Source organism: Rana temporaria, chromosome 4 (genome assembly GCF_905171775.1).
Source record: "Rana temporaria chromosome 4, aRanTem1.1, whole genome shotgun sequence".
In the NCBI taxonomy this organism is placed as follows: domain Eukaryota; kingdom Metazoa; phylum Chordata; class Amphibia; order Anura; family Ranidae; genus Rana; species Rana temporaria.
The window spans coordinates 373,851,610-373,872,551 of NC_053492.1; the positions used below are offsets into that span (position 1 = coordinate 373,851,610).

The 20,942-nt window shown below is 43.5% G+C and overlaps 1 protein-coding gene across 4 annotated transcripts in view; it reads right to left on the minus strand.

Moving 5' to 3' along the window:
* Positions 1–20,942, minus strand: part of TIAM2 (TIAM Rac1 associated GEF 2) — a 272,961-nt gene that overhangs the window by 76,017 nt on the left and 176,002 nt on the right. For 3 of the 4 annotated variants that reach the window (XM_040350977.1, XM_040350974.1, XM_040350975.1), the window contains one exon: positions 17,758–18,018. In XM_040350977.1, coding sequence (XP_040206911.1) covers positions 17,758–18,018 — 261 coding nt within the window. Of the gene's footprint in view, positions 1–5,503; positions 5,605–17,757; positions 18,019–20,942 lie in introns of those variants that run through there. The other variant, XM_040350978.1, reaches the window with a different exon arrangement.

Genomic DNA, 20,942 nt, shown 5'->3' on the forward strand with positions numbered 1-20,942 from the left:
AGACAATGACAAGAAGAATGAGTAGGAATACATCACTCTCACCCACCAAGCTAGGCATTCATCCACAAGAGAATAAAAGAGCAATGCTGAAGTGCTATTGTTCGGTCATTGCACACTCTGCAAACCTATAATTATTTTGCAGCCAGCCCTGCTCAGAGCAATTGAAAATATCATGAGTAATGATAATTGTATTATAAAAGCAATTTACCAATAGAAGAGCGCTTTATTTTTAGAGGACCGGATTTTTAAAACCATTAGTTTTTTTTATATATTATCGTCACCTCATTTTCATATTATAGTTCTCATTTATAAAATGCATAGAAAGGTGAAGCGTCTGTCTTGCCTATTGCAACCAATCTTATAAGCCAGTCGTCCTGTAAAAGGAGGTCAGGATGTGGGAGCAGGAAGAAAGAAAAAAAAGGAGGGGGAAGGAAGGACATAAAGTACTTTATCTTTAATGGATGAAGTGAGAACAAAAGGCTTCTTTTTAAATACAACTAAAAATATAGAATAATATTTTACCTACCTATCGAAAAGGACAGGCTAGTAATATTTTAAAGCAGTATTTTATTGGTTTTAGTTTGGATGCATTGGCATTAAAAAAACAAGCAAACAACTTCAATTATTTTGTCTTACTATAACTCCCACTATTCTGTAGCACACTGCTAAGTAGAATGGAGGATCCCCCCCCCCCTCTCATTTGCTGCATGCTTTGCTCCAGGTCTAGAACTAGAAAAGTCAAATTTAGCTGCGACACCATGACTATCAGGTGGGACTACTGAATAGTGAATTCTGCTAACCATGACAAATAAATAGCAATAAAATCCACCAGGCTCATGTATGCTGGCACATGCAGTGTTAGGCTCCATTCGCACCAATGCGTTTTTTCCTCCATGCTTTTTGCAGAAACGCAGGACATTCTTTTAAACATGAGTACCGATAAAACACGTTCACATCAATGCATTTTTGTGCCACTGTGTTCTTGGAAAGGGTCAGACACACAAGAATAAAACACACACACACACACACACACACACACACACACACACACACACGTCTCTCAATAGACTTCAATGGAGACGCTGTCATAAAGCATGTGGTGCAATTTTGGAGCGATTTGTGTTTTGAAATTTGCCTAAAAGCAGCAAAATCGCAGTTAAAAACCAAGCAAAAACACTCAAAAGCAACATGTACAAGTGTGAATGGAGCCTCACTGGTCTGTAAAAACCATATTACCATTTACTAAATATTTATATATTTTTTTTAATGCTTTGCAACAGCTACTACAGTTCTCACCCAATGCAGACAGCAGCATACCAGTAATACTTCAATAATTCCCCCACTTCACAGCCAAGATATATGCAGCTAGACAACTATGGGCACCCAATTCTGAGATATGATATATTATCATATATCTCTAAAGGTTTGCACAGCCTATTGCATAAGGGTGTGCACCCCAAAGCTCAAAAACATTTGCGTATGTGTATCAGCAGAGTAATGAACGGTGTCAGTAGGGTAGAGATTGGCGTCAGTAGCGCAGTGGAGTCAGTTTTTATTTTGTTTGTTATATTTTACAATTATTTTTATTTATTTTTATTATTACTGTAACGCCCCCTTTCAGTATGGGCACTACGCTAAAGTTAGTGGGGAATGGGAGAGTTATTTTGCTCCCATTCACAATTTTATAAATTTGGGCTGCTGTCATTCCGGAACTGTCCTGTAGGTCAGTCTGCGCTCCAGAGATGCAATCCCATCCCTGGGCGACAGTTGGCGCTGGAGGGGTTCTGGCAGAGCCGCTTTCCCCAGCAGCCAATTAGAGGAGCTTTCCCTCGCGGGGCATGCTGGGGGAGAGTATATCTGTGGCGGACGCCATTTTTGTGTTGCTCTTGGCGAGTTCCAGGTTCGGCACCCACCTTTAGGGTGTGCGCATCCAACGGACCCCGGCGATGGACTCCAGGCCGCGGTCACATGCTACGCAGAGCTCCACTTTGCTGAAAAGGGCCCCAGTGACTTGCTGGGTCCCCCACTTTGCTGAGAAGATCCCAGGCTGTGTGCCGCTCGATTGGGGGAGTCAGCCTGAGGAGAACCCAGAGGCAGGTTGTCCAACAGAGCTTGAACGAACCATCAGGGAGCTGGTGACCAGAATGCTGACAGGTACACTTTGCTGTCATCGGGTGACCTATGCTTAATCTACAGGGAGGATTCACTCAATTCGTCCATTTAGCTCAGGAGTCTCAAACAGGTGGCCCTTCAGCTGTTGCGGAACTACAAGTCCCATGAGGCATTGCAAGGCTGACAGTTACAAGCATGACTCCCACAGGCAGAAGGATGATGGGACTTGTAGTTCCGCAACAGCTGCAGGGCAACCAGTTTGAGACCCCTGATTTAGCTCATTCAAGTAATAGGCCTGTGGCAGAGGCCTTTTCCTCCCAGCCATCTAAAGTGACACTTCAGCTTTTTACAGTTAGGAGACCCGTTAGGGGGCTTTGGTGAAATATAAGGGGTCTACACAGGGGCAATCTGCAGCACACTGGGTGATTAGGGTGTGCCCTGGCACACGCCTATGAATATACATGTGTATTTATTATCTTTTTTTTTCTTTGTCTTCGATGCAAACAAAAGACTATTGGGTAGATTCAGGTAGGGGCGCGCTAGTTTGCGGCGGCGTAGCCTAGCGTGTTTACACTACGCCGCCTTAAGTAAGAGAGGCAAGTACATGATTCTCAAGGCACTTACCTCCTTACTTAGGGCGGCGTAGTGTAAACGCGGTGGGCGTAAGGGCGCCTAATTCAAATGGGTTGGAGGGGGCGTGTTTAATGGTAATGAGGCTTGACCTCACGTTTTTGACGCTTTTTGGCTACTGCGCATGCGCCGGGCGCCTACATTTTCCAGTGCGCATTGTGGCTAAGTACGCCGTATGGGCCTATTGATTTCGACGTGGACGTAAATCCAGATTCGCAGACGACTTACGCAAACGACGTAAAAATTTCGAATTTCGCGGCGGGAACGGCGGCCATACTTGACATTACTATTCCACTAGAGCCTAGCTCTAACTTTACGCGGCCTATCTCTTACGTAAACGGCGTAAAAGTACTGCGTCGGCCTGGCGTATGTTCGTGAATCAGCGTATCCCCTCATTTACATATTCTACGCCGACCGCAATGGAAGCGCCACCTAGCGGCCATCCTAAATATTGCAATCTAAGATAGGACGGCGCAAGCTGTCGTATCTTAGATATGTTTAAGCGTATCTCTGTTTGAGCATACGCTTAAACTTAGGTCGGCGTAGATTCTGAGTTAGGTCGGCTTATCTACTGATAAGTCGGCCTAACTCTTTGTGAATCTACCTAACTTGGTGCTAACCAGAACAATAATAAGTGACACATTTGTTTTATTAAAAGGCCAGCTCACCTAAACCTGATATTTTAATGTTTGCTAGATGCTGCCAGGTTTGTTATCACACCGTCTTCTTGGGACTCCTATTGGTGAGAACCCTGCACACCAGATGTAGTTTTTATAAAAGGGGTCCCACTATGCCATTTGGATTTTTTTTTTTTTTTTTTTTATGTTTATTATGGTGAATGCAAAACAAGTGCTGGAACACACAAAAGGTTGCCAGGAAAAACCCAGAACTCCCAGGTGGATAGAAACAGAATTGGGAACTACAGCATGGTTATGACAGCCAGGCAACTAACATTTTCAGAAGCAGCGATCTGCAATAGCAGGCTTTACAAATAGACGTCAGCTTCAATGATAACCTTGGCAATACATCAAATTCCACAACAAATAATTTAATCAATATAACTTATGGTTTTATGATTGTCTTATAGGTACCATATATTCTATACATTTTTAAACTTGTGCAGCAAACGAGGCTCGTCTCAAACCTTTACCTTCAATATTAACTTGAATCAGCTGAGTGACTTTGTAATTTTCTCAGGGCAGATTCTGCTGCCACCCAGAGGCAAAATCAGAAACAGCACGAGCCTATAAATAACCCTACTGTTGTGTCATGTCTAATGATTTTATACTGGCGGTTACACCAGTTAAAAAGGGACACAAAGAAGAAATAAGGTCATCAAATATGACCCAGAGCGAACCAACTTAATGTGCTGAGCATAACCCAAAACTTATAGGTAGATTCACGTAGATTGGCCTAACTTTAGGGCGGCCTAGCCTAGCCTTTTTAGGCTACACCGCCGTAAATTAGTTAGGCTAGTAGTGATTCACAAACCACTTACCTACTAATCTACGGCGGTGTAGCCTAAAACGAGTGGGCGTAAGCGCGCCTAATTCAAATGACTTGGAGGGGGGCGTGTTGTATGGAAATGAGGCTTGACCTCAAGTTTTTTGACGTTTTTTGACACTGCGCATGCGCCGGGCGACTACATTTCCCAGTGCGCATTGCGGCTAAGTAGGCCGTACGGGCCTATTGATTTTGACGTGTACGTAAACGGCGTAAATCCCGATTTGCGAATGACTTGCGCAAACGACGTAAAAAATTCGAACCTCGCGGCGAGAGCGGCGGCCATACTTAACATTGTTATTCCACCTCATAGGTGGAATAACTTTAGGCGGCCTATCCCTTACGGAAACAACGTAATGCGACGGTGTAGGCCTGGCGTACGTTCGTGAATCGGCGTATCCCCTCATTTACATAATCTACTCCGGCCGCAATGGAAGCGCCATCTAGCGGACAACAGAAACATTGCAAGCTAAGATAGAACGGCGCAAGCCGGCCTATCTTAGCTTTGTTTAAGTGTAGCTCTGTTTGAGAATACACTTAAACAAATGCCGGCGTAGATTCAGAGTTAGGTCGGCTTAACTCTTTGTGAATCTACCTATTAGTTTTCAGCGCGCCACTATTTAAAATAGTACAACAAAACACGCCAATTCCTTTGTTATCGTTACGTCACATAATCAACTTCTTCTTTCCTAAGCCACTTAAGACATTTAACAGATTACTGGCTACCATTGGAGACACAAATACATGTATTTCCAGGGAGCACAGTATATTTCACCGTTTGTGCATTGTTTACCTGAAAGTTATTTTCAGGGTGACTTTTGCAAGTTTTTGTTTTTTTTTATTATTAAATGTAGAGATTAGCCATGGGAGGCAAGATAAATAAACTACGACAATTACTCTGTTAAAGGGCAAAGAGACGTCTGGGGTTATTTAGGCAAATCCACTTTGCACTACAAATGCACTTTAAGTGCACTTGGAAGTGCAGTCGCTGTAGATCTTAGAGAAAGCTCTAAAATGAGGGGGAAGCTCTGCTGATTTTATCATCCAATTACGTGCAAGCTAAAAATGCTGTTTTTTTTACTTCCTTGCATGTCCCCCTCAGATCTACAGCGACTGCACTTCCAAGTGCAGTTGCAGTGCATTTGTAGTATAAAGTGGATTTGCCTTTCGTAAACAACCCCCCACTGTCACTTTCCGCATTCAGATAAAAATGTGACTATCTGCTGATAGCCAGCTCCCCGCAGCAAGGGATACTCACCAATCTGTGCTCCCTTTCTAAACTCACTGCTGCAGGAATCCATTCTGGGTATGCTCTGATGTTGGAGCTTACCTGGGTAGGCGAAGTCACTGCCCCTCCCCACATCATAGTGTTCAGGCATGATGATTGGCCACATTCTCCTCTATACCCATTCACCTTAGCTCAGTCAGCACAACAACATGAAGACTGCAATGGATCAGGGAGGCCACGAGGGAATGTGATTTAGTGAGTATTACTTGATAGTGGGCAGGTTATAACAGTGTTTCTCAACTCCAGTCCTCAAGATGCCCCAACACGTCATGTTTTCAGGATTTCCCTCAACTGAAACGGCTGTGGTAATTACTAAGGCAGTGAAACTGATCAAATCACCTGTGCAAAATAATGGAAAGGCTGAAAATATGACCTGTTGGGGTGCCTTGAGGACTGGAGTTTAGAAACACTGGGTTATAAGGCTTCATTCAAATGTTCATTGACACCCATTTTGCATGCAGGCCACGTTTGTTATTGCACTTGCGTCAGCCCCGAGCTGCGTGCAGAGGTGGATGCAGACACTGCCAATGCATGGATACAACTGCATGTCAAAATGCATGTAATAAACACATATTGTTGCCTCCATCTATATGCAGGGACATGAATTGATAAGATTATGTATATCAAAATGTGTATTTTATATATATATATATATATATATATATATATATATATATATATATATATATATATATATATATATATATATATATATAAAAAAATGTAAAGATAATACAATCACTTTGCAAAAAGCATAACCTTTTCTTTTAGGCTGTGTTCACACCTTTGATGCATGCGGCTCGCAGCAGGGGTCCGGTTAGGGTGCCCACGTGTCCCGGATTGCCTGGGACTGTCCCGCAATTGACATTTCTGTCCTGGGTCCCGGGCACCTTCATTCCGGGACAATACAATGTCCTGGAATAAAAAAGAGGACACAGCCACCCCACTGCCTGGCATCTTGCAACCAGTGACAATTTACTCCCAGACAGTGAGACCGGGAGCGAGGCCTGCGCCTAGTGCAGCACTGCTGTCCCCACCCACCTGCATCACCCAGCGACAAGCAGCAGGGACTGGTGTGATCTTCACTCTCCAGATAGTGACACCACTCCTTTACTTCTACAGCAGCACTGCATCTGGTGGCAGGCTATGGGAGGCAAGCGGCACTGCATCTGGTGGCAAGTGGCATATTCACCTGACAAATAACCCGCGGCCAAATTCCCCATCAAGCTATATTTACCCCCGCCCCCCCTCATCTTTTTTTTGTGTCGCTGAATGGTAGTTTGGAAATGTGGTCAACCTAGGTTCGGTGCATCCCTGTTCTCTGTTTCAGGGACGAAACAGGGATTTTTTTTTGGCTGAATGGAGCCAAAGACGCATAGCATTCCTCTGCATAGATGTAAACCGGCTCCATACAGATTCAATCACAATCTCCTGTCATGCGAATTGGATGCCGTGTAACCTCATCCAATTCACATTAGAGTTGGGTTCCTTGCATTCAATTCGCAATAGCAGGAGATTTTGATTTTGACTCCTGTGAATTTTCACAGGAGTCCTGTGCGTCTTTTTGTCCGTTTCAGAACCAAATTCAGCCCAAAATTCGGGGCTGAAATCAGAACAGAAACAGTGACCAAGGACGCACCGGACCCCTGCTGGGAGCCGCATGCGGTGATAATGTGAACCCAGCCCTAATCATTTAGTAGCACAAGGCAAGAAGTACACAAGCTTTTGGATCAGGAATGCCATGCGTTGCATGAACCAGCAGTTGCCTGTCTGCTGTGTGGGCTTTGGGTGCCTGGAAGTCTACAACCCTTGTTCTTATTGTACTAGCGTTGCAGTTTTAAATTGAAAAAAATAAGACATAGTGCTCCACTCCACTGGTGTCAGGGACACCTGAGATGTAAGGAAACACTCCACTGGGGACAGTGACACCTGAGATGTAAGGAAGCACTCCACTGGGGACAGTGACACCTGAGATGTAAGGAAGCACTCCACTGGGGACAGGGACACCTGAGATGTAAGGAAGCACTCCACTGGGGACAGTGACACCTGAGATGTAAGGAAGCACTCCACTGGGGACAGGGACACCTGAGATGTAAGGAAACACTCCACTGGGGACAGTGACACTTGAGATGTAAGGAAACACTCCACTGGGGACAGTGACACCTGAGATGTAAGGAAACACTCCACTGGGGACAGTGACACCTGAGATGTAAGGAAGCACTCCGCTGGGGACAGTGACACCTGAGATGTAAGTAAACACTCCACTGGGGACAGTGACACCTGAGATGTAAGGAAGCACTCCACTGGGGACAGTGACACCTGAGATGTAAGGAAGCACTCCACTGGGGACAGTGACACCTGAGATGTAAGGAAACACTCCGCTGGGGACAGTGACACCTGAGATGTAAGGAAACACTCCACTGGGGACAGTGACACCTGAGATGTAAGGAAGCACTCCACTGGGGACAGTGACACCTGAGATGTAAGTAAAACACGCCGCTGGCTGGGGACATTGACACCTGAGATGTAAGGAAGCACTCCGCTGGCTGGGGACATTGACACCTGAGATGTAAGGAAGCACTCCGCTGGCTGGGGACAGTGACACCTGAGATGTAAGGAAGCACTCCACTGGGGACAGTGACACCTGAGATGTAAGGAAGCACTCCACTGGGGACAGTGACACCTGAGATGTAAAGAAGCACTCCGCTGGCTGGGGATAGTGACACCTGAGATGTAAGGAAGCACTCCGCTGGGGACAGTGACACCTGAGATGTAAGGAAACACTCCGCTGGGGACATTGACACCTGAGATGTAAGGAAACGCTCCGCTGGGGACATCGACACCTGAGATGTAAGGAAGCACTCCGCTGGGGACAGTGACACCTGAGATGTAAGGAAACACTCCACTGGGGACATTGACACCTAAGATGTAAGGAAGCACTCCGCTGGCTGGGGACAGTGACACCTGAGATGTAAGGAAGCACTCTGCTGGCTGGGGACAGTGACACCTGAGATGTAAGGAAGCACTCCGTTGGGGACAGTGACACCTGAGATGTAAAGAAACACTCCACTGGGGACATTGACACCTAAGATGTAAGGAAGCACTCCGTTGGGGACAGTGACACCTGAGATGTAAGGAAACACTCCACTGGGGACATTGACACCTAAGATGTAAGGAAGCACTCCGCTGGCTGGGGACAGTGACACCTGAGATGTAAGGAAGCACTCCGCTGGCTGGGGACAGTGACACCTGAGATGTAAGGAAACACTCCGCTGGGGACATTGACACCTGAGATGTAAGGAAACACTCCGCCGGGGACATCGACACCTGAGATGTAAGGAAACACTCCGCTGGGGACATCGACACCTGAGATGTAAGGAAACACTCCGCCGGGGACAGTGACACCTGAGATGTAAGGAAACACTCCACTGGGGATAGTGACACCTGAGATGTAAGGAAACACTAAGGAGGAGGGACCCTCTTTGAGCGGCCGGCATCTCCCCCAGGCCAGGAGCGGGGGCCTGAGACTGACGTCACCACCACCAGAAAAAGAAGCAGTCAGCAGGGATTACACACTAGCAGGTATGATTGATGACCATGATTGATCATCATGTTGTGCATGTGTGTGTGCCACTGTGCCAGGCCCAAGCAGAAGCAAGCAGCCAGTTAAATGTTATAGTGCTAAATCTGAATTATATATGCACAAATAACTTTATTACACTTTATTTATGATATCTAGTGCTAAATATGGATTATATAAATATGCATAGCAGCCATAGATGTCATAAATAAAGTGTAATAAAGTGATTTGTGCAACAGGCTCATTAAAGGGGTTGTAAAGGCAATTTTTTTATTTTTTAAAAATAACAAACATGTTATACTTACCTCCACTGTGCAGCTCGTTTTGCACAGAGTGGCCCCGAAAACTGGTCTGGGATCCCTCGGTGCCTGTCTCAGCTCCTCCTCGCAAGAACTAACCCCCTTCATGCGAGCTCTCTCGCATATGGGTTAGTTTTTGCGGGCTAAAGCCGCCGACTGTATCACTTGGCCCCTGTGTGTGTGTGTGGGGGGGGGGGGGGGGTGGCATTGAAGGACCCGGCCTTGGGGCGGCACAGGGAGTAAATCCAGGCCTGGACACTTGAATTAAATTTGATGCAGTGCAACTAGTGTCCTCATTTTATGCAATTATACTGCAACTATTAAAGATAATCTGCAGTAAATTGTATATTTTACACATCAGCTGGGTAACTAAAATCATTGCTTTTAGAGGATGAGGAATCTATATTTAAATAAGGAAAAACGTCTCAGGATTGCATTTGGAATACTTCTTGTGATCGGAATCTGCACCATTTTAATTAATGGCTTAACACAAACAAATGTTATGCCAAAGCGGCAGAGCTTGTTTTGTTCTGTCTGACATCATCCATCCCACACAACCCACCATCTAATGATGTACCACTACACATGTTCCAGACATCCTTATTCACACACTGCAAGTGTGAGGACAGAAATCGTCCTAAATTTGCCATCAATGTTAATAACTCACCAAAAGCACAAAAATTACACATCCTCTTCTCTAGAGCACTTGTTCTGTACATGTTTAAATTGAACTTCCGTTTGGGGAATTCTCAATCATCTGCCAAATGTGCAATTATCCGTCACAGGAGACTGTGCAGATTTAATTACAGGCAATGATTCATCTAATCTACTGAGATGTTGTTGTTTAAATCGTTAAGAGCCCTGTTGCAGAAAGAAAAGTGAACAAGTGCTCTAAATTCTACAGTTAACCTAAACACTTGTGCGGTGACCTGCGCACTAGATAAACGCAGGTCACTGTTAAAGGGTCACTAAAGGAAAAAAAATGTTTTGCTGAAATGACTGTTTACAGGGTATAGAGACATAAAAGTTAACTGATTCCTTTTAAAAATGATTAAAACTAGATTAAATTCAATCATATAATGTGCCTACAGTTTCACTTTTGTTTTTAAACTGGTTTCATGTTTCTGTGAAGTCAAGAGACCCACAGAACAAAAACAAACAAATCCAGGGCAGTGTTTTGTTTTTAAAATGAATCTGATTGGTTCTGAGGAGTTTTAGACACACAGCTTGGACCACAGTGAAAAGCTGCCATGAGATTTTTCATAAGGAGCCAGACAAGCAGGAAGTGTGGAGATCAGAGCAGAATTACAGCTACTTTAAAGCAAAAACAAACAATGAGGACATGAAACCAGGACTGCAGTAAGGTAAAGGAAGCTATTTAGCTAAAAAAAAAATTTCCTTTAGTGATCCTTTAAGCTTGTACGCATGGGCCAAACGTCAGGCGGTATTGGCTGGTTCAATAGAAACTGGCTGACATTTGGCCCATCTGTACTGCAGCTGGCCCGACAGAAGCCAGCCGTAAAGTTAAAAAAAAAAAAAAAAGTAAGCAGTGCATTGCTGGCCTGATTCACACCTATGCAGGTTGCAGTTTGCATATTGCAGGTGCATTTTGCATTTTTCAATACATGATTTTCATCCATTGAAGTCTATGGAACCAAAAACCAGAAAAAAGGCCCTGGCCCTTTCCATAAAATGCACAGATAAGAACTATATCCAGGGGGGGGACTGACAACTCATGGGGCACTCGGGCAATAGGAGATTATGGGGCCCCCAGGCAATAAGAGATTATGGGCCCCCTGGGCAATATGAGATTATGGGGCCCCTGGGCAATAGGAGATTATGGGGCCACACAGTACTGTATATATACACACACACATACAGTATACATACACAGTATACACACACAGTATACATACACACAGAATACACATACACAGTAAATCTTGGGGTTTTTAGACCAAAATGATGTTGGTAAGGGACATTTCAGGGACAGATGTAAACAAACTCAGATTTTTACATACTGTCCCTGGTTTTACTGAGGCTGGCCACCCTGATAGGGCCTCCTAGTGGCATGGGGCCCTCTGGCAGTGCCCAAATAGTCAGTCCGCCCCTGAATACATTCATAGGAAAGATGCAAAATGAAGGAAAAACATTCTGGACAGCCGCACTCCAAAAATAAATTGTTTTTATTTTAAAATCAAAAAACACACAAAAAGCATGCCACAGAAGACGGGGTAAAAAGCTGACGCATTTCACACCAAACTTCAGTGCTTATTCCTAGCTTACTAAGCTAGGAATAAGCACTAAAGTTTGGTTAAGCTAAGAATAAGCACTAAAGTTTGGTGTGAAACGCGCCAGCTTTTTACCCCGTCTGCTGTGGCATGCTTTTGGTGTGTTTTTTTATTTTAAAATAAAAGCAATTTATTTTTTGATTGCGGCTGTCCAGAAAGTTTTTTCTTCATTTTGCATCATTCCATGCATTGCCAGCACCCGTGGCTTTGGATCAGGTGAGGAGACTTTCTCATTAGTATCCTAGAGCGGTGATTTCTGTTTTACATCCATAGGAAACCATGTTAAATGGACTGTAGTGTGTTTCTGCAAAACTGAAAACGGGCTAAAAAATGCATAGGTGTGAACCAGGCCTAAATCACGCATTGCACCGCTCCCTGTTGGAGCCAACACTGCATTTTACCATGCAGGCTAGTGTGAACCTAACCTTAAAGTCTGGCTTAAGGTACCCTTTTTAAAAAAAAAATCACGAACCCTGGGTAGTCTTAGGCCGCGTGCTGAATAAAACTAAATTCAATGCTTCCAAGCATGTGTCGACTTGATTCTGAGCATGCGCGGGTTTTGAACCGATGCTTTCTGTACTAACCATCGGTTTGGACCGATCGGGCAGCGGGCCATCGGTTCGATTTTGAAGCATGTTTTAAAATTTTGGACCGAAGGACAACAGACCGATGGGCTATACACACGGTCGGTTTGGACCGATGAAACTGAACCTCGGTCCATTCTCATCGGTTTTGTCCGACCGTGTGTACGCGGCCTTAAGGTAATGAACATGCAAATATTGACTTCAAGAGCCAAAGTTCTACTGTACACCTCTCTATTAGTTAGATATGCCTAACACATAGCATCAAGGAGTGGGGAGTGCTGAAAGAGTTTCCACTTTAGAGGTTATACTGGCTTTAAAAAAACTGGGAGTCCTGGCTACAAAATGAAACGTGTTCATGAAGGCATCCTATCCTCCAACATTTGCTTTTGGTGACGGATTTCTAAACAGTGAGAATATTAGCCTAGACTTTACGTCTATGATAACCAACACTGCACCGATGTGCACTTCTCTAATGCTTGCCACTACACTGATGTACATTACTGAACTAGATGCCAGTGCACCGTTCTGCACTACGCCACTGATCACCACTGCACCCATGTGCACTTTTCCATTTTCCACCATTACACTACTTCATTGACTGCCACTGCATTAATGTGTACTTTTATACTGGTCACCAAGGAACCAATGTGCACTTCTCCACTGACTGACAATGCACCTATTTGAATTGCTACTACATCGATATGCAGCTTTTCCACCAACTGCCACTGCACAGATGTGCACTTCTCCACTGACTGTCACTGCACCAATGTGCACGTCTACACGAAAACAAATATCTTAGTGCAATGCTCCCTATATTAGTGCAGCACACCACAATATTAAAGTGAAACAGAACAGAGGCTTATTTATATATATATATATATATATATTTTTACTTCTCTGACTGCCACTGTGCCGATGTGCACTTCTCCACTGACAGGCACTGCACCAATGTCCTTTTCTGTATTTTGCAGACTACTGTACTCTTTAGGCTGGGTCCACATACAGTTGTGCTCATAAGTTTACATACCATGGCAGAATTTATGATTTCTTGGCCATTTTTCAGAAAATTTGAATGATAACACAAAAAAAATTCTTTCACTCATGGTTAGTGTTTGGCTGAAGCCATTTATTATCACTCAGCTGTGTTTACTCTTTTTAAATCATAGTCACAACAGAAAATACCTAAATGACCCTGATCAAAAGTTTACATACCCCAGTTCTTAATACTGTGTATTGCCTCCTTAACATCAATGAAAGCTTGAAGTCTTTTTATTTTTGGATGATGCTCTTTATCGTCTCAGATGGTAAAGCTGCCCATTCCTCTTGTTCCTGTAAATTATTGGTTGTCTTGCATGACCTGCATGTTTGAGATCTTGCTTATTCTGCTGTAGCCAATGACAGGTCGACTTGGTCTTGTGTTTTGGATCAAGGTCATGTTGGAATGTTCAAGTACATCCCATGCGCAGATTCCTGGCTGATGAATGCAAATGTTCCTCCAGTATTTTTTGATGACATACTGCATTCATCTTGCCATACATTTTGACCAAATTTCCTGTGTCTTTGTAGCGCACACATCCCCCAAAACATCAGCGATCCACCTCCGTGTTTCACAGTAGGAATGGTGTACCTTTCATCATAGGCCTTGTTGACTCCTTTCCAAATGTAGCGTTTATGGTTGTGGCCAAAAAGCTAAATTTTTGTCTCATCACTCCAAATGACTTTGTGTCAGAAGGTTTGAGGCCTGTCTCTGTGCTGTTTGGTGTATTGTAAGCGGGATACTTTGTGGCATTTGCATAGTAATGGCTTTCTTCTGGCAACTCGACCATGCAGCCCATCTTTCTTCAAGTGTCTCCTTATTGTGCATCCTGAAACAGCCACACCACAAGTTTTCAGAGAGCCCTGTATTTCACCTGAAGTTATTTGTGGGTTTTTCTTTGCATCCGGAACAATTTTCCTGGCAGTTGTGGCTGAAATTTTAGTTAGTCAACCTGACCATGGTTTGGTTTCAACAGAACACCTAATTTTCCAATTCTTGATTAGAGTTTAAACACTGCTGATTGGCATTCCTTGGATTTTTTATATCTCTTTCCTGTTTTATACAGTACAACTACCTTTTCCCGCAGATCCTTTGACAATTCTTTTGCTTTCCCCATGACTCAGAATCCAGAATTGTCAGTGCAGCACTGGATGAAAGATGCAAGGATCTGTCAGGAGTCCAGAAACTCATTGACCCTTTACAAACACACACACTAATTACAAGCAAACAGATCACAGGTGAGGATGGTTACCTTTAATAGCCATTGAAACCCCTTTGTGTTTACTTGTTTGCATGTTATCAGACCAAAATCACCAGGGTATGTAAACTTTTGATCAGGGTCATTTGGGTAGTTTCTTTATGATTTAAAAAGAGTAAACACAGTTAATTGATAATAAATGGATTCAGCCAAACACTAACCATCAATGAAAGAAATGTTTTTGTGTTACCATTCATATTCTCTGAAAAATGGGCAAGAAATCAAAAAATTCTGCCAGGGTATGAAAACGTATGAGCACAACGGTATACAGTGCATCCAGAAAGCATTCACAGCACTTCACCTTTTCCGCATTTTGTTATGTTACGGCCTTATTTCAAAATGGATAATATTAGTCGAAGAGGTGACCAAGAACCCTGATGGTCACTCTGACAGAACTTGAAGTTTGCTAAAAGCCGCCTGAAGGACTCTCAGACCATGAGAAACAAAATTCTCTGGTCTAAAGAAACAAAGATTGACCTCTTTGGCCTGAATGGCAAGCGTTGTGTGTGGAGAAAACCAGGCACTGCATATCACCTGGCCAATACCATCCCTACAGTAAAGCATGATGGTGGCAGTATCATGCTGTGGGGATGTATTTTAGCGGCAGGAACTGGGATACTAGTCAGGATCGAGGGAAAGAAGGATGCAGCATTGTACAGAGACATCTTTGATTGAAACTTGCTCCAGAGTGTTCTGGATCTCAGACTGAGGTGAAGGTTCATCTTCCAACAGGACAATGACCCTAAGCACACAGCCAAGATAACACAGGAGTGGCTACGGGACAACTCTGTGAATGTCCTTGAGTGTCCAAGGCTTGAACCCGATTGGACATCTCTGGGGTGATCTGAAAATGGCAGAGCACAGATGCTCCCCATCCATCTTGATAGAGCTTGAGAGGTCCTGCAAAGAAGAATGGGAGAAACTGCCCAAAAATAGGTGAGGCAAACTTGTAGCATCATACTCAAAAAGACTTGAGGCTGTAATTGGTGGCAAAGGTGATTCAACAAAGTATTGAGCAAAGGCTGTGAATACTTATGTACATGTGATTTTTTTTTTTTTTATACATTTGAAAAGGTTTTAAACTTCTTTCACGTTGTCATTATGGCGCATTGTTTGTAGAATTTACCGTATTTATCGGCGTATACCGCGCACTTTTTTCCCCTTAAAATAAGGGGAAAATCGTGGGTGCGCGATATACGCTGATAACCGCTTCCCGCGCTGTATTTGAACGCCGCCGCCGACATATACTGAGCGCAGTACACTCGGCCAGGCTCGGCTCCGCTCGCGGTCACGCCCTGTGCCGCCTCCTAGCCTTTATGCGAGAGGAGCCGAGCGTGGCCGAGCGTGCCAAAGTGTACTGCGCTCGGTATATGTCGGCGTTAAAACACAGCGCGGGAAGCGGGGATCGGCTCAAAAACAGCGCAGGAGAAGCGGGGAGGACAGCACCAAGGCCGCAGACGGACGCCGGACCGGACAAGGCCGCCGATGGACGCCGGGCAAGACACCGACGAGGGGCATTCAAACTGTAAGTATTTTCTTTTTTTTCCCTGAAATATCCCTTCAAGGTTGGGGGTGCGCGCTATATGCCGGTGCGCGCTATATGAAGATAAATACGGTAATCCATTTTGGAATAAGGCTGTAACATAACAAAATGTAGAAAAAGTAAAGCGCTGTGAATACTTTCCAGATGCACTGTATGTGGGTTCGGTGTTGGTGCATAGTCCTGTGCGGTTTCTAGTCAGCGGTTCAGGTACGACGATTCAGGTGTGGATTTGACACTGAAGACCCACCTGAACTGGTATGAGAAACGCACAGGACCCTTTTTTAATTTGCAAAACAACTGGCCCTCATATATATGAACCAGCTCTATTGAAATGTTCAAAACACATCCGATTCACAAGTGTGTGAATTGAGCCTTGCACACTTAACAATTATTCAATCATGTGCAGGTGAAATAAACAAACAGGAATTAGCTTTTTTTTTCACATGATTGAATAACTGAAGGGATTTTTTAAAAAAATGTTTGGAGTAGGTTAGCCATATTCAGGTAGAGTTACGCCTGCGTATCAGTAAATACGCCGTCGTAACTCCGAATCTGCGCCGTCGTATATTTAAGCGTATTCTCAAATTGAGATACGCTTAAATGTTGCTAAGATACGACCGTCTGCGCCGTCGTATCTTAGCTGTCTATTTACGCTGGCCGCTAGGGGCGTGTACGCTGATTTACGCCTAGAATGCGTAAATCAGCGAGATACGCCTATTCACGAACGTACGCTTGCCCGTCGCAGTAAAGATACGCCGTTTACGTAAGGCGTTTTAAGGCGTAAAGATAAACCACCAAAAAGATGGCGCAGCCAATGTTAAGTATGGACGTCGGAACCGCGTTGAATTTTAAAATGTTTACGTCGTTTGCATAAGTCGTCCGTGAATGGGGCTGGCCGTAATTTACGTACACGTCGAAAGCAATGAGTCTTTGCGGCGTAATTTGGAGCATGCGCACTGGGTTACGTCCACGGACGGCGCATGCGCCGTTAGTTAAAAACTTTATTTACGTGGGGTCATGCTTTATTTGCATAAAACACTCCCACCTCTTCACAATTTGAATTAGGCACGCTTACGCCGGCACATTTACGCTACGCCGCCGTAACTTAGGACGCAAGTGCTTTGTGAATACAGCACTTTCCTCTCTAACTTACGGCGGCGTAGCGTATATGAGATACGCTACGCCTGCCTAACGTTAGGCACGTCTACCTGAATATGGCTAGGTATTCTTAACTTATTTAGTATAATAGACTTCATTAAAACACATCCAACTATCATCATAAGTCTATGGAAATCCTAAGGTAACTAATATTCTTATGTGATTCCAGAAATTATTTTCCTAATGCAAGTCATATATTTTATGCAGATATCTGCTTGGAGGTTCTGTGTAAAATGTTTTAATTTTGTAAATTAGTCCCATTATACAGCATAGTATTTACTTATTTTGTTTAAGCACAGGCTGGGGGCCCCATCAGTACCCACTAAACAGAATACACGACAAGCATACTGGGCAAAATATGGGCTGTATAATATTAACAGTACAGTGATTATATTGTGAATCTGTATGAATGTATATCCAAATATATATGTTTATTGATCTATAAAATATATATAATTTTTTATTTATTTTTTACCTTTCATAGAATTCCTTCTGAAATTATCGAGAAATTCCTCCAAGAGCTGAGACTGGTTAAGTGGTGGTAAAGGTCTCATCTGATCGTTGAACTTGTAATTTTCTGACCATGATGAGCTTAGTGACGATTTGGCTTCTGTTTGACAATTCCTCAGTGAAAGCAAGACGCTCCTTTTTGAGAATAATAACTCCATTTTCCTGAGATCAAGGTCTATCACTGCTTCACTATTAATATAAAGGATTTCATTTTTTGTTCGCAAGCCTGACAAGCAAAAAGATGCATGACAAATATTAGAAATGATTGCATATGATTACTTGTACAATATGTACTATGTAACTATGTAATAGGACAATGTCTCTACACAGAGATTTTCAAGGTTAAATCAGGAAAAGCACTCAAGCAAAAAGCAGATCCTATCGTTGACAGCTATGTCTCTCTCTATAATTATAGAACCTTAGGCTGGGTTCACACTGGTACGACATACACTCCGACTTTGGGAGCTCATGACGCATGACGTGTGTAAATCAATGGTTTCCTATGAGAGCCATCTTAAAGGGGTTGTAAAGGTACATTTTTTTTTTATCTAAATGGCTTCCTTTACCTTAGTGCAGTCCTTCTTCAAGCGGATCTCCCACGCAAATACGTTTTTTTTTTTTTTTGGGGGTAGTTAAATAGTTAATAGCATAGCTTAAATAAACTCACGTATTTGGTGTCCAACGTCCGCTCCTCTGTCATTCTGTCTGCTATTTAGGGAAAACAAATTGTATCTTTACAACCCCTTTAACTGGTTCAACACAAGTCGGTCCGACTTTGAAAATACTCCCTGCACTACTTTTGTCCTACTTCAGCCCATTGACTATCATTGAAGTCGGATCAAAGTAGGATCCTTGTCCTAACCATCCGGCTCGTGACATCCGACATGGTGATTGCAGCAGCAGTGGATGTAGGACTGATGTCGCAGAACAAAGTAGGATGACTGTCCTACCTTAGTCAAATCTTAGTTTTTAAGGCTATTTCCCTTATATGTTCCTGTATATATCTTTGCATCAATAACAATTTCTCTGAAGCCTCGTACACACGACCGAGGAACTCGACGGGCGAAACACATTGTTTTCCTCGTCGAGTTCCTTGTTAGGCTGCCGAGGAACTCGACAAGGCAAGTTTCTCCATTCCCGTCGAGGAAAAAGAGAACTTGCTCTCTTTTTGGCTCGTCGAGTTTCTCGACAGTTTCCTTGACGAAAATGTACACACGACCGGTTTCCTCGGCAAAAAAATATCTTCCAGCAAGTTTCTTGCTGGTTTTTGCCGAGAAACTCGGTCGTGTGTACGAGGCTTTAATTGTCTATGGTAAAAAATACTGTATAATCAGAGACAATTCTTACCAAAAAATTATAATTGTAAAAAAACAGTCAACCACATGCAGAGGCCCAAAATGACAGGGTCCCTAAGCTTAAAATGACATCATTAATTACCCTTTGGGGAGCCTATTCAACTTTTCTGCTCACTATGCTCAATGACCTGCAGAAACACCAAATGATTTACATATAATTTACTACTTGTTAACCATCTGCCCTAGAAAGACAGGTTGTTGAACAGGCTGTGACCCTGTAGAGTCCCAGAATCTCCCTAAAAATATAATTGGCACAAGAAAGCTTAAAAGGGAAAGTTTATGTTTTATGTTATTTTACAAAATACCTCCCAATCCATTTCCCTAGAGCCCCTTTAAACATGCACAGCCTAGACACCCCAACCCCCCACTTACAAACACTTGCTTACCCCTCTTGGGCAAGTGGCCTCCCATCTGTCTAATCCTATGCAATCATGGACAGCTCAGAAATTGATTTATGCTGAATAAGACAACACGGGGGTCCGTTGCCAATTCAGGAGGTATGAAAGCACTTGCAGGGGATGGCTAGGTTGTGAATTGTTTAGAGGGCTAGAGAGGGGGGTTAGGAGGTTATTGTAAAAACACAAAAAAAGAGCTTCTCCTTTAAAACCATTTTTTCTTTGTTTTGGATAGAGTGGTGAGGGGTTTGAAGCCCTATCAGATTTTATAACTGTTTATGCTCCACAAGGGAGATTCACCCTTTGTTTGTCCTTTTGATCTTGATAACCAAGACTAAACTGAGGCAAAATCTAACATTTTGAATTTCCAACAGAAACAGGTATAGAGGGGAAATCTTTCTAGTAGTGAAGTGGTCTAGGAGAGTATTTTAAAGGCCCCCCCCCCCCCCACTTCCTCTTGTATCTTCATTAAAGGGGTTGTAAACCCTCACAGTTTTTCACTTTAATGCATTCTATGCATTAAGGTGAAAAACCTTTTGTACTGCAGCCCCCCCACCAGACTCCCCCTTTTCCTTACCTGAACCCGCTCGTTCCAGCGATGGGGGACGAACACAGCAGCACCAGCCGCTGTCTCGGGTCATCATTGGACAGATTGATAGCAGCGGGAGCCGTCAATCAAATCCAGTGACACGGGAGCTGGGGGGCGAGGCCGAGTCCTGCTGTCTGTGTCAATGGACGCATCAGCAGGACTCAGGAGCGCGTCCACACGAGTGTCCTCATGGATTGCGGCTCTCTGTGGGGGAACTTGAAAAAAGGAGGAGCCAGGAGCACCGCCAGGGGACCCCCAGAAAAGGAGGATCGAGGCCACTCTGCAAAACTCTTGCACAGAGGAGGTAATAACATGTTTGTTATTTTATAAAAAACTAAGCTTTACAATCACTTTAAGTGAAGGGAGATCTCCTGAATGGGACAGAGATGGCCAAGAAAAAAAAGACAGGTTTTTTTTTTACCTTTTTCTACTCTATCCAAAATTATAAAAAAAAAAATTGGATTTAAATATACTTTAAAGGGAAGTCAAAGGGAACATTCTTCAAGGCATTGATATAACATCTGTCATTGTGCACATGTAATGTCCATACACAATTACTGTGTTTGAATGAAATAACCAAAATGGATCTCAGTGCACCAGATTTGACCACTCTGGCTGATAAATATTGGCTTATTTAACATGATTCTTTTTTGTTGCCACAGAGATAATTCCACAATGATCTTTGAAATATAGTTTAAAGGGGTTGTAAAGGTACTTTTTTTTTTTTCCTAAATAGCTTCCTTTACCTTAGTGCAGTCCTCCTTCACTTACCTCATCCTTCCATTTTGCTTTTAAATGTCCTTATTTCTTC